The following is a 14032-nucleotide window of genomic DNA, read 5'->3' as shown; positions in this document are numbered from 1 at the left end:
CCCCCCCCCCCCCCCCCCTCTCCCCTTCCATCACCTACCGTCTTCGCAGGCAGGTAGCTGCATGCTTCACAGCCAGATCGCAAGGGTCCTAGAACACCGACAATATAGTCTTGCTCCGAGGAAAGAAACTTAGAAGACACATTTGAATCGAATCGATTATCCACATGGACAGGCAGGGGTTCAAGGAAAGCACACTCATACACACATATATGATTATCGGGGTCCATTCTTGCAATTTTAAATTAATTGATCGTCACATATATATTTACCAATAATACCTAATAATGATCTCGTATCCATCCTATAATACCATACCATTACCACATTATATCATACATAGAAGATATATATTATATATAATCTTCAAGAGAACAGAACAGCCGCTCTTGTTTTTTTTTTCTCTCACTCAGAGAAGAAAATCTGCTTGCTTAATTAACCTCGTTTCGTTAGGAAGAACATATCCCATACAATACCATCTTCTTTTGCCCTTTTGTTTCCCCACCTAAACGCCGCGCTATGGTGTAAAACAAAGTAAAGCAGAGACAACAATTTTAAAATAAAAAATGCACATGACAATCAATCAATCGCTCAGGAAGAAAAGATAGACAGACAGAGTGTGGAATACATCAGGGATTGTATATCTTCCGCTGGAAGAAGAGAGAGGTAGGTATGTATGTACATACATAGAACAAGCATAAAGGCCGGAAGGCAAGGAAACGAAAAAGAACAGAAGGAAAAGGCCAAGGCTTTCAAAAGAGTCTTTCCAGAGCCTGCTTAAGATAACGAGCGCCACGCTACAGCGTCTCCATCCGATCAAGGGCGGCCTTCCTTCCCAACGAACCGGTTCGGGTCCCTGCTGGAGTCGGAGGCTTGCTCCGGTCCTCTCGTCCATGTAACCCCCGGCTTAAGCCGCCTCCGAGGCCTCTGGCAAGCGATGCAAAGGGTGATACGCGCCAGGACTCGAGATCGTCTTCTGTCTGTCCGACTAGGGGCGAATGCTGACGACTTGCCGCTGTCGTCTCAGACGAGGACTGCAGCTGAAAGTGCGATTTGCTGCTCCTCCTCCTGAAGTCGAGTCTGCCACTGCCGCTACTCTCCTGCTGCTCCGCTGGGGGTGGGGGGCTGGGAGGCATAGGGACATTGATGATCTCGTGCTCGGTACAGCTGCAGCCGCAGCCGCTGGGACAGACCGGTGCTTGCCATGCACCATCGTCTCTATGATTGTCGTCTTGATCCTTGCCACTCGATAACCCTAGCGAGAACCATTGCTGATGACATTCAAAGCAACTAACGTGTCCACACTCCAGGCAGGGCGTGAACATTCCGCCAACGGTCTCGCCGCAAATGACACATGGGATTTTAGTAGACGGCTGCGCCGCTTTACACTTCGAACAGATGATAGGCGTCGCCGGCTTCCCGATCTTCCCACTCGTGCTATTCGGCTCCTTTGTAGCCGGCGACGAGAAAACGGACACCCGCAGAGCATTACCACATTGCGAGCAGTGTCGTTGAACATCCAGGCCCTCCAGTTTAGAGCCCACAACGAAAGAAATACTCTCTTTGCGTTTGGGAGTAGGGAGCGAAAGCGAGGGACGAGGGGTCTGATGGCTCCACCGGCCAAGACGTATATTATCAGTGAGTTGGCCCCGGGTCCCGCCGCCAATCTTGAGAACTTCACTTCGCTGGATGGGCAAACCCCAGATGAACAGCAAGTTGGCGTATGCATTGCGATACGACCTGTAGAGCCAGTCTCGCTTGGGATCGATAAAAGGGCTATAAGCGTGTTCCTCGCTGTCAAACGCGTTCTGATTCTTGAAAGCCACCTTCACTCTGACCGATTGTTTTGGGGGATTCCGTTTCTCGCCATCTGCGTCCGACTGGGTCTGGGAGGTCACCGCAGTTGATGTGGTTAGATAATCTGGGATCGCCGATACGGCTTTGCTAAAAATGCCACTCGCAGTCCAACCGCCTGTGGCCGGAATATTCAAGCTTCCGTTCGGACTGGGTTTCCTTTTTGCGTTGCCGGTCGGCGGAGACGATGCTGAAGTCCCGAAAGTGAAAGATCGAGACAATGAAGACGCAAGAGCCGTGCCGATACCAGATCCGCCCCTCGATATAGACTGATTATCTGGAGACGCGGATATAGAAAAAGACTGATTGTGACGTCGATCCGACACCGGGCGAGAAGGGTGAGCGGCCATCGGAGAAATGGTGCCTGTAGAATACGGTGTAGTGGAGACACTGTTCCAAGGCTCTGTAGAGACGCGCGGACTCTGGACAGCCGGGCTGTTGGGACTATCTTTTGACATCGCCGTTAAAGGAGTCGCCACTTGGGACTTGTTCTCGCCGGCTATCTTGGATGAGAAGAAATCCACTGAGAATGGAGACTGCTCCCGGTTAGATGATAGCTCTCTACCTCTGCGCTGCTCCTTTTGGACAGACGGTGTCTTTAGGCTTTGCTCGTGGAAAATGCACGAAAGCATTGCAAGCATTTGCACATCACCAATCTGTTCAAAGTGGTCGAAGAGTGCGGGAACAAGCCACCGAGCACCGAGAGCATGTTCACCCCATCGGACGTCGCTGAATGGTCTTACTTTCGGAGACTGATTCTTCTTCACAAAGTCGTCGGTCAACTCCACACCACTATCTTTTCTGTTGACTCGTCGTGCAAGAAGCTCCGTGTCGGCGTCGGATGAATCCCCCTGGTTGTGCAGGATCAATCTCAACAAGCCCCAAACTTGAGCCAGATGGTGATAACCTGCATCCGCAGCTACTGCTGCATTGTGCGCACATACATCCGCACCATTCCCGAATATCCGATACTGGGCTGCCAAGTCCCGTTTTGCGGGCAATAGATCACTCAAGTCATGTATAGACACGATATTATGCGGAACATCCATCGACTTCACGGTCCCAGGGCCGCCACCGATTGTAGCAGAGCGCAGCGAATTCTCACCGGATCGTGAGCGATAGTATCCAAGGCTACCCACATTGCGCCACGTCTGTGGCGCTTGAAAACGGTTCGGTAATGCCGATAAAATATCGGAAGACCCAGATGAACTCGAAGATACGGTAGAAGAATCGTCCGAATAATCAGATGCTCCATCATCCGTCACGCTCATCGTGCCTGTCCCTGTTGTCGGTTGTCGTGCAGGAGAACTAGTCTGCAGGCGACCAAAGCCTTCAAACACCTTCTCGTTTCTCGAGAGTCTAGTCATTTCCTTGAACCCCAGGGAATCAAAAAGAGAAACCGACTTATCTTTCTTCGGCGGAAAGAAGCAGACAAGCCGACCATCATGACTCCAAGTTGCGCCACAGACCTTGGCAACAGGGACCATCACATTCGCATTCACCGGTCGAAGCAGTTCAGAGCTCATTCCGAGGTCTTCTTTCTGGAACGCCCCGACTTCTTCATCCTCATCACTTGATTCATCGTCCTCCAAGCCATTGACCGGGGACTTCACTGTTTCCGTGGTTTCTCCCAGCACTAATGCAATGCTCTCCTCGAGATTACACTCTCCCAGAAGATAACGCAACACTCCTTCGAGACAACCTCTCTTCCGAGAAAGATAGGTTTCTGAAATAGTTCGCAGTTCCGCTGTGATTTTCTCCGCAAGTTGGTCGGTCATAGCGGCAGTCTTTTGAATACGGAAGGTGGGTATAGCAGCTCGAGGGTAATCGATAGGGAATTTAATGTCGACCTTCAAAAATAATGAAGCCCCTTCTGGGCCCCAAGGTCCATGGAGGGATATTGTGGCCTTTCGTTGTCTGACGTCGACTGATTCAAAAGCCACCTTGGTAAATTTCTCACCAACGTGGGTGATTTCATCCCCCAGAGTTTCGACGTCCCAGCTGGATATCTTTACGCCACGCATCCAAGCTATCGGATTAACATCAGTCCTGATATACGACCGTCCTTGCATACCGACTCTCGACTCCACGTTGCCTCCCATCCAAGCACGAGCGAACGGCATCGACACATTGTTCATACCTATACCGATACTCAATTGAGGACGGTAACCGTGGGAAATAATGGTTTCAGCGTACAGAGAGTCCCCAAGTTCCTGGTCGGGGGGCTCGTCACGGAAGGTTTTGTAGACAGCACCTTTGCGGGTGATGTTGAGGGTGGGGACAAAAGACTTTCCCTTCTCGTAGCCAACGGCACGTAAAGTTTCAGGGTCGACACGATGAAGACGAAGCTCTCGATCTGCACCCCAGGATACCAGCTGGAACTCTCGATGGTCCACTCCGTCCACCACTGCTCCTCGTGGTCGCCAAAGGAATTCCTTCACCTGGCCCTTGTGCCCCGGAAAACTGTGCACCAGAGGCAGTTCAGTAGAATTGCTTCCTTCTGGCGCCCGACGGCTGTAGAGATGGAGATCATTATTGCCTCGCTGTGGCATGGCTAGAATGCCCCAACCAAAGGGTGTGTGTCTTGCACGCCAGACTGGAAAAGGGGTCTGGATCATCTTCTCAGGAACATCCCCTTCAGCCGTGTAGTCCCAGAACTTGATGGTCTTATCCAAAGAACATGTGACAACAGCACCTGGTCGCATTCTATTCCAGTCGACACCATATATCTTCGTGCTGTGAGCTTCAATGGACCTGATCGGAGTCGCTCCCATGCGATCATCCCAGATTCTAAGATATTTGTCATGAGAGCTTGCAATGACGTGGGGATCTTGCCGATTCCATTTGACCTGAGTCGCGCCGGCAAACCAGTCGGAGAACGAGATGACAGGCCTCGCGGGAATCCTCAGGTCCCAGCAGTGGACGAAACTATCAACTGCGCAGGTCGCAAGGACGTCAGGGTGATGTGCTGAAAAATTGATGTCGGTAATGGCTCGTGAGTGGGCGTGTAGAACGTGCTCGATCGAGTTTTCACAGCTCTTCATTGCCAGGTTCCATACCAACGCCTTCTGATTCGAGGTACTCACAACCCATGAGTCACGAGCCGCGAATGGTGACCACTGGACGTCTGCAACTTCCCAAGGAGTGTGATGTGGGAGGTATCGTGGAGGCGAATATGGAGAATCGAGATCAATGATGTGGAGACCCTCCTTTGATGCGAGGACAACATCTCGTCCGCATGGAGAGATTGACATAGACCCCACCGGTTGCTCTACATGAAATGAGCTATCCTCTCCAAAGGTCGGACTATCAAAGGCCGAAGCCAACGTCCTCGACCCTCCCGGGCTCGACATTTTGTTGACTGTATCTCCTCTACCTTCTTCCACGAAACCAAGATCGGGGTTTCTCAGGGTGTCATGCGGACCCGATCCGACAGAGGAATCCGAAAGGAATCAATGCCAGGAGGCTTGAGATATGGTGCTGTCATTTCCAGTCTCACGTATCTAGCATTGTCGGAGTTTGGCAGTGCTCATGAGAGGTGTATTTTGCATTCGTACACATATACGGAGATTCGAATGTTGCTACCTGTAAGCGTGATATCTGCTCGTACAAGGTAATTAGATATATCAGAGTCTGAAAAATCCCAAAGACATTGAACAGGAATTTCAAGGACAACAAGATACGCAGTAGTGACTAGGCTCCGAAGCTGTGGAGCTCTGGCCACACGTTAAAGCAGCGGGTGTGGGGGATCACGGGACTTGCGTAAGAGGTCTGTTCGGCACGCCGGACAGCGACAGTGGGCTGGCTAGCTGGCTACGGGAGACCAGAGACCCCGATTGAGATGCCCCTCTTGCCGACCAGCAAATTAGCTGCAAGTTACGCTGTCATAGCCAAGGCTGTGCTGGCGACTGCTTTTCTTCGTGTGATAACTTGCGTACTATCTTTGACTCCAGCAGATCACGGTAATTGGTGCTGTTCCTCGTTCTGATTTCGAGCGTTTGTAGTTGACTCTCTCGTCTGCATATCCCCACCCTACCTCATTGTGTCATAGAACCCAGGCCACAGCTGCATTGCGAATATTCAGAAGTGTTCCCAGTAGTGGCGGATAATCTAGACTATCACATCATTCAAGACTTCTGTCAAAGACTGCAAAGATGGCCTTACCGAAGAGAATAGTCAAGGAGACGGAACGTCTCATGGCAGAACCGTGAGTGACTCCGCAAGCACGTGCAAAGAAGGCACTTGTCCATTAACAATGATGTGGTACAGTGTGCCAGGAATCAACGCCGTACCTCATGAGGACAACCTCCGGTATTTCGATGTCACGATCCATGGACCTGCTCAATCTCCCTACGAAGGTGGAAATACCTACTCACGCGACTGTTGCGATGGTGGTGGCTGACAACCCGACAGGCGGTATCTTTAAACTCGAGTTATTTTTGCCTGAAGACTACCCGATGACTCCTCCGAAGATCCGTTTCCTGACCAAGATCTATCACCCGAACATTGACCGACTAGGTCGGATCTGTCTGGATGTGTTGAAGAGTACGTCTGTCTGCTGATGAGTTGGAATTTCGAGGACTTCTGCCGCTGACGTTTGCCCAGACAACTGGTCTCCTGCTCTACAGATCCGCACCATTCTTCTCTCGATCCAGGCCTTGCTTGGAGCTCCCAATCCGGACGACCCCCTTGCGAACGATGTTGCCCAACGATGGAAAGAGGACGAGCCAGCGGCAATACAAACGGCAAGAGAATGGACGAGGACTCACGCCATGACCTAGTATACAAGAGACAGATCAATGGGGTTGCGATGCAATAGGAGGAAAAGAGGTCGAGAGAAGGAGGTCTGAGGACCGAAATCATTCATCTATATTTACCCGGCGTTAAATCTTTCCCTGAGTGTGGAATGCGAGCGATGTTTACTGCTTAGGTTTACTGCTTCTTATGATTGCTTTTTGCCATAAATAGAGTTTAAGCGTTACTCGAGTCTTCTAGAGGATCTCTTTTATGCCGTCTCACCAGAGCCCTGCTGTCATAGGTGCTAGCTATCTGTCTATGTGATGCTTGACATGACTGTAAAGCTGGCATATCAGATCGCTGACGATGGCTTAGCAAATACTATCATATTCTGTAAGCCAGAGAGTGTCAAGGACTAAAAACAGCTCATGTCTACAACACGACGTTACTGTCGCAGCCCTGAAGTAGGTCAACAAGCGATCTGGTGCGCTGTAGATTGGTTCTATTAAGTGGTCGTCAATGCAAGCCTTGGAACTGGTTGGCTATAGTATAGCTTGAATTCAATGTGGAAACCCTCACTGCGAGGAAAAGGCAGGCGCGAGAGAAGAGTCATAGCTTCTCATGAGATATGCTGGCGAAAGGAATGCTGTGTATGCTCTCTCAAATTCTCGTTTCCTCTTAAACAAAGCTTCTCTGTAAGTAAGCATTGGAAAATAGAGATTTCTGGTCTTTTTTTTAGAAGTCATATTGATTGAATTCAGTCTGAGGTCAAGACGCAGTTTGCCATGCATAGTCAATAATGTCATCGAGAATTTAAACATAAAGTAAAGAAAAAAGGTACATGCATGTACACTAATTCAAAAAGAACAATAACTGTGCAAATACTAGTCGTTCCCAAATCTGTCAACAGCAAGTCGAGTATTTTTGACGTTGTAGGTGGTAGTAGTAGTAAAGTCGGAAGGCAAGTTCCCGGCGCAGGGCAGCGGCGGTCACGTGGCCCACATTTAGCGAGGCCGGCCCGCACCACAATTGTATCATATCCAAGAACGGTCCGCTACTGCAAAAGCGAGACGTCTCGACTCAACCACTCAACGCCAAACGACCAGATCTCGTCTCGACCGGCTACGCATCTCCAGCTTTCAAGATGCGTACCTACGACGACACCTTCAGCGGCCAGAAGATCTACCCTGGAAAGGTACGTCCACGTTTATCCTTGCGTCATTTCGGTCGGCAACACGTCGCCACGAAAGTTGCATCATGCCTGTCGCGACAGTGCACAATTGAGAGGATGGAATTGACATGCAATTTTTTCTGTCATACAGGGTAAGCTGTACGTCCGCGGCGACAGCAAGATCTTCCGCTTCCAGAATGGAAAGTCCGAATCTCTCTTCCTGCAGCGCAAGAACCCTCGCCGGATAGCCTGGACCGTTCTGTACCGTCGCCAGCACAGGAAGGGTATCTCTGAAGTCAGTACACCCTCTCTTCTTTTGCGGAGTTTTCTATTTCGATGAGGAGGCTATATCGGGCGAGTCGAAGACATTGGGTCGGAATAAAATAAAGACAAGAGAGTTGTGACTTGGAAGAACACGGGACATGGACAAAGACGCAGGCTGACGGATGTTATCTTGCAATATACAGGAAGTTGCCAAGAAGCGTACCCGCCGTGTCATCAAGTCCCAGCGTGCGATTGTCGGTGCTTCTCTCGATGTGATCCGGGAGCGTCGAAGCATGCGCCCCGAAGCTCGTGCCGCCGCCCGCCAGCAGGCTATCAAGGAAGCCAAGGAGAAGAAGGCCGCCGCGGAGAGCCGCAAGAAGGCGGAGAAGGCCAAGAACGCCGCCCAGGCTGCTCAGGGCAAGGTCCAGCGTATCCAGAGCAAGCAGGGTGTCAAGGGTGCTCCTCCCAAGGTCACCGCTCGGTCTCGTTAGATGGGAGCAAGCAACGGGACGGGGGTGAAAAAGGATCGTGTGTTGTTCTTGGTGGCGAGTGGTGGTGGAGAACTCTTACGGTTTACCATGCTATGCTGGGTTTTTATTACATGTTTCCTGGAGCTGGAGCTGGACTTGTTTTCAAAATACAAAGTCAAAAAAAGAATTATTGGGCATATGAGCGATGGGTTCGTCCGCGCAGATGACATTATTTCCCCGTCTAGCGAGGAGGGGGCCCACGCTGGGGCTCTCTCTCGAATAGGCTTATCATTGCGACCATATGTACTGGGTTTCTTCCCAGTCATGGAATGGATGTGACATGATAGCTGTTCGTTCGTGGCTCTGGCCGGTAGATTCCACGACGGGGGCATATATCAGTCGTCTTAATGTCACACAAATATAGTATTCCTGTTTGATCATGACTGTCGTCGTTTTCCAGGTAACTTCCGCAGAGTATCTCTTAAGTCTATATACGACTCTGGAAGGAGTAAGACAACAGAATAAGTTAGGTATATAGGAAGTAAGGCAAGCTCTAATCATTATCCTCTAACCAAGTATTCTATTCTATTCTCTATCGCGCTCTCGAGTCACCGGCCTCGAGATAGCGTTCTAACTCCAACACCCAGACTCGATCCCACTCCCATCCATCCCTGCTCCATTACGTTGTAGGATATCTCGCCGAAGACAACAAAAACAGGACAAGACAAAAGTCAACCGAGATTCTCGTCCTATAACGGTAGAAAGACACACAACGAAAGGCTCATCCCAAGAAGAGCACTGCATGACCTGAAATGCCACGAATGCCAGGATGATAATAGTTCTATTAGTAAAGCACTTCCAGAAAAAAAAATCAGTAGGTAATTAATTAAGTCGCATCCTCTCGTACACGACAGGTATGAGAGAGTAACTGTGGTATAAAATATGACGGTTCGGAGAATAACTGGCACGACAAGAGTCTTGCCAGCCTCGCTTCAACTGTTTGCGACTGAGTTCAGTAATAATGGGCCATCTCGAGACCAGCACGCTTGAACCCGCACTTGAGATAGAAGCCCTCGTTCATCTCGGAACAGTCGAGGATGCTCTAGATGAGAAAAGAGGTGTTAGTACACAAAGTCCTGATACAGGTACTAAACAAGGGGTTACCAAATTCTAGAATCTACCCACCTTATAGCAACCGACTTTGGCCGCAACATAATCGAGAGCTTGGATAATCCTCAGTCCCAACTTCTTGCCCTGCTGGTCCTTCGCGACCGCAATATCCTCAATGTGACCGACGAGTCCCAATTCGTGAATGAATTTGCGCTCCACGATCAAGCTGCCAGTGCCGACGATGCGGCCGGTGCCATCGCAGATCACGAGCAGATAGTACTCGTCATTCCGGCGCTTCATGAAGTCGTAGCGTTCATTCCACTTGTCGAACGAGATGTCTCCGACGGTCGTCAGCACGCGCAGCACATCCAGATAGCCCCGGTGGTAGTCTGACCGGCGCAGGGGCCGTGCCGTATAACCTGCCGGCAGCGCGGCCAGGACGTCAGGCGAGATGAGAGATGGAGAGAAGAGGGGCTCGTCATCTACCGACGAGGGAGGAGCGGCGGCGGCAGCGGCAGGCTTCTCGTTGCTGAGGGTTGTGGAATCGTTCACAGCAGGCGCAACAGGAGCGCCATTCCCAACAGTGGTCTCATTGACAGTTTTGGCATCGCTCACAGCAGTGGCCTTCTCGTCCAGAGAAGGAGTAGTGGTAGCAGTCGGGGCTGACAGGACGTCCGTCATTTTCGTCAAAGTTATTCAATTGAAAGATGTCTTTTATCACGGCTCGCTCGAAGAATTGGAATTAAAAGCAGAGTACTCCGTAATGCAGGGAATGAAGGTTGACAATACAATGGGCGGTCAGTCGATATAGGCGGTCAGAGGATTGGATTGATTGATTCCCTTGGGTGGTTGAACGGAGGATGCCGAAGGTGTCGATAGTTCAGCTAATTAGCTATTTGACGCCAAGATAAACGACGGTAGCGAAAGAATGGATCAAAAATTAAAATAAGCTTAAGAACACGACAGTTTTCGAATTGGACGATAAATGATGATAATAAAGAAAAGAAGAAGAGTGTTTCGTTCCAGTCAACTCAGGAATTACGATAGCTTGTTGGGGAGCTTGTGAAATAATAATAATGCCAATGGCCTCAGGGACCTCTAACAAGCGCACGTTCCTGGCGACTTCTATTTTGGGCCTGGCATTGGATCTAAATCTAAGACATCTGCACAGCCGCAACACCAACAAATTGCGATAACAGAACCTTGGAATGAAATCCTAGAAACTTCTCAAAAAAGTCAACAACTTTGCATCGTCATTATTTGTCAATGACTTTTTTTTAAGTTTTTTCTTATCTATTTTATATGTGCGTGTAGAAGCAAGACACTTAAAATTGTGCGTAACTGCAGCATATGTAGTGCAGGTCTTAAGATCGGAGCTAGTCAAGGGGGGTTTTAGCGTATAAAATAACAGTGCTATTTTTATTGCTCCTTCTATTAGCTATTGTTATTCTTTGAAGCCATGGCCAGTAGACTATAGACCAGCATGGATTATACAGGCACAGGTCAGGTAGAGTAACGTTTCATGTCAGAGTAGGATAAAGTGAAACTTTGATCATTCTTACCAGCATACTGGCTTATCGTAAGTTAAGTAGGGCCCAGACAAAGAAGAGTTTTAGGGTTACTACCTACCTGGTAAGGCTAAGATTTATGGTAAACGTATAGATAATACTTGGGGTTAGGTAAGCTCATATTTATTGATTCAAGAAACAGACAGGTATGAAGTGAGGGTTTGAACATTCTTGCCAGAGCTAGTTCCTAGTATATGTCTCCCAGTCAAAGTCAGGATTGGCTCAAATGCTCACTCTAACCAGCTCTACCTTTCAATATGCATCTTCCAGCTCAAAGTTAGGTAAAGTGACAAATTGACCCAAACCCTTACACTTGCCAGTCCTAGCTTTCAGCATATGTCTCCCAGCTTAAACTCGGGTAAAGTGAGAGTTTCACCAGGCTACATACAGGTTATCTCCTCTCATACAAAGAACAGAGCAGACAAAGCAAGTTTCCACTGGGTATTGCCTCTAGCAAAGACCATACAAGGCAGACTCTATCCTTTTTGCCCAACTATACAACCCCAAAGAAACAATCAAGGCAAAATTGATGAGGTAGGTGAAATGTAACATATCAGGAAAGTTGATATATTCTAATGATACTAAATATCTGACAAGTAGATGCAATATAGATACATTTAGATTTAGATATGCACGGCGCAGAAAGGACTCAAAATCATGCCGTCCTTTATTTCTTCTCCTTCGGGCTGATCATCAGCTCCGGACGGACATACTTGTCAAAGTCCTCCTCGCTGAGAGCCTTGAGCTCCATTGCACTCTCCTTCAGGGTAATGCCCTTCTTGTGCGCGTTCTTGGCCACCTTGGAGGCCATGTCGTAGCCGATGATGGGGTTGAGGCAGGTCACGAGCATGAGACTGTGCCAAAATCAGTATGTAGGAACAAAATACCTGCTATGACCAATAGGACTTACCTCTCATGGAGAAGAGCGCTGATTCTCTTCTCATCAGCCTGAAGGCCGTGGACCAGGTTCTTCTCGAAGCTAGCCATGCCGTCCGAGAGGATGCGGATGCTGTGCAGAAGGTTGCGGATCATGACGGGCTTGAAGACGTTCAATTCGAATTGTCCGTTCATACCCCCGATGGTGGTAGCGACGTGGTTGCCCATCACCTGGGCGCACACCATGGTCAGAGACTCACACTGGGTGGGGTTGACCTTGCCCGGCATGATCGAGGAGCCCGGCTCGTTCTCCGGCAGCAGAAGTTCACCCAGACCGCAACGAGGTCCGGAACCGAGGTAACGAATGTCCTGGGCGATCTTGAAGAGAGAGGCAGCCAGAGTGTTCAGAGCGCCGGAGGCCTCGACAATGGCATCATGGGCGGCCAGAGCTTCGAACTTGTTAGGAGCAGTCTTGAACTCGGTACCAGCCAGCTTGCTGATCTCCTCGGCAACCTGCTCGTCAAAGCCCTTGAAAGTGTTCAGACCAGTACCAACAGCAGTTCCACCCTGAGCAAGGAGGCGGAGGTTCGGAAGCGTGTTTTCAATCCGCTTCACGTTGCTGTCGAGCTGAGCGACGTACCCCGAGAACTCCTGGCCAAGAGTCAGGGGAGTAGCATCCTGGAGGTGAGTACGACCGATTTTGATGATCTTCTCGAACTGAACGACCTTCTCCTGGAGGGCATTGCGCAGGCTCTTCAGAGACGGCAGCAAAGACCCTTCGATCTCGAGAACAGCAGCGATGTGCATGACAGTGGGGAAGGAGTCGTTGGACGAAGCAGACATGTTCACGTGGTCATTGGGGTGAACGGGCTTCTTGCTTCCCATGACTCCTCCCAGAATCTCAATGGCACGGTTGGAGATGACCTCGTTGGCGTTCATGTTGGACTGAGTGCCAGAACCGGTCTGCCAGACCACCAGCGGGAAGTGATCGATAAGTTTGAGGGAAGCGACCTCCGCAGCGGCTTGTTTGATCGCTTCTCCGATCTTAGGGTCTGGAAAACAGAGCGCATTAATAACTCAACCCTAGGAGAAAGGAATTTTTTAAAAGCTTCGCGAGGACTCCATACCAAGGCCATATCTCATGTTGACAGTTGCAGCGGCACCCTTGAGAATACCAAACGCCTTGACGATCGGCGCGGGCATGCGGTCCCCGGGCTGGTTGATGTTGAAGTTGCCAAGCGAACTGCCTCCGCGAGTCAATATCCACAGATCGATATACCAGGTCAATTGAGAGATCTATCCACGTACCGCTGAGTCTGGGCACCCCAGTACTTGTCTGCGGGGACCTGTATCGCACCGATTTTAGCAAACCATGCCCGAATTCCCAGAACCTCAGCACTTAGCACCGACCTCGATTTCACCAAAGGCATCAGTCTCAATTCGAGTCTTCGAAGCCTACTCAGAGATGTAATAGTCAGCGAGCTATTTTTTTACGGTCTCAAGGCGAATGGCCTCGACTGGCAACGCTGCCTCTTGAACGCTAGAAAAATTGTACATACCATCTTGGCCGTGGTAGCAAAATTCCTCCTGCTCGAGGTCGACTGGAGAGACTGGAGACGGGCGAACTGCGACAGGCCTTGGATCTGTCGGCGATTGAAAGCAAGACTGCGGCGGCAATTGAGAGAAAGGGTGGGGGAGACGGCGAGAAGAGCGGCTGCGGGGGAGCTGGAGCTGGAGGCAGCTCGAGCGACCGACGCAGCATGTGAGAGAGATGCCATCGACCGCACCGCGGCCCGAGACGACGAGGCGGACATGGTGAAGTAGCCGAAGGGTGCTGTCCTCAACAGTCCTTCTCAATTGCAGGTGATCTGATACCCTGGGGGAGCAATGCCACTTGCGCAGCTTTAAGGAAGGAGAAGAGCTTCAGACAGAGAAACAAAGCCGACGGAGCAGAGGAACCTGCCAGAGAAGAATCTGCCGGATCT

The 14032-nt window shown here is 50.0% G+C and overlaps 5 protein-coding genes across 5 annotated transcripts; 2 read left to right on the top strand and 3 right to left on the bottom strand.

Annotated features, from left to right (window-relative positions):
- Window positions 1-794: 794 nt before the first annotated feature.
- VTN77DRAFT_5489 (uncharacterized protein) lies at window positions 795-5204 on the bottom strand (the record flags this gene model as incomplete). The annotated part of the gene is made up of 1 exon (XM_069421663.1): window positions 795-5204. The coding sequence occupies one exon, from the start codon at window positions 5202-5204 to the stop codon at window positions 795-797; it is 4410 nt and encodes a 1469-aa protein (XP_069281644.1).
- An 801-nt stretch (window positions 5205-6005) lies between these two features.
- Window positions 6006-6632, top strand: VTN77DRAFT_5488 (uncharacterized protein; the record flags this gene model as incomplete). Its single annotated transcript, XM_069421662.1, has 4 exons — window positions 6006-6058; window positions 6121-6209; window positions 6265-6396; window positions 6457-6632. The coding sequence occupies 4 exons, from the start codon at window positions 6006-6008 to the stop codon at window positions 6630-6632; spliced, it is 450 nt and encodes a 149-aa protein (XP_069281643.1).
- Window positions 6633-7732: 1100 nt separating this feature from the next.
- On the top strand, window positions 7733-8514 carry VTN77DRAFT_5487 (60S ribosomal protein eL24; the record flags this gene model as incomplete). Its single annotated transcript, XM_069421661.1, has 3 exons — window positions 7733-7783; window positions 7911-8054; window positions 8227-8514. The coding sequence occupies 3 exons, from the start codon at window positions 7733-7735 to the stop codon at window positions 8512-8514; spliced, it is 483 nt and encodes a 160-aa protein (XP_069281642.1).
- Window positions 8515-9505: 991 nt separating this feature from the next.
- VTN77DRAFT_5486 (uncharacterized protein) lies at window positions 9506-10284 on the bottom strand (the record flags this gene model as incomplete). The annotated part of the gene is made up of 2 exons (XM_069421660.1): window positions 9506-9595; window positions 9679-10284. The coding sequence occupies 2 exons, from the start codon at window positions 10282-10284 to the stop codon at window positions 9506-9508; spliced, it is 696 nt and encodes a 231-aa protein (XP_069281641.1).
- Window positions 10285-11838: 1554 nt separating this feature from the next.
- Window positions 11839-13861, bottom strand: VTN77DRAFT_5485 (uncharacterized protein; the record flags this gene model as incomplete). The annotated part of the gene is made up of 6 exons (XM_069421659.1): window positions 11839-12025; window positions 12082-13099; window positions 13175-13290; window positions 13356-13393; window positions 13458-13502; window positions 13607-13861. 6 exons carry the CDS (start codon window positions 13859-13861, stop codon window positions 11839-11841), a joined length of 1659 nt encoding a protein of 552 aa, XP_069281640.1.
- Between the last annotated feature and the right edge of the window lie 171 nt (window positions 13862-14032).

The sequence above is a fragment of the Rasamsonia byssochlamydoides genome (genome assembly GCF_041956645.1).
Source record: "Rasamsonia byssochlamydoides strain NRRL 3658 unplaced genomic scaffold VTN77scaffold_4, whole genome shotgun sequence".
NCBI classification, from domain to species: Eukaryota; Fungi; Ascomycota; class Eurotiomycetes; order Eurotiales; family Trichocomaceae; genus Rasamsonia; species Rasamsonia byssochlamydoides.
This window is presented reverse-complemented; position numbering and strand designations above follow the sequence as displayed.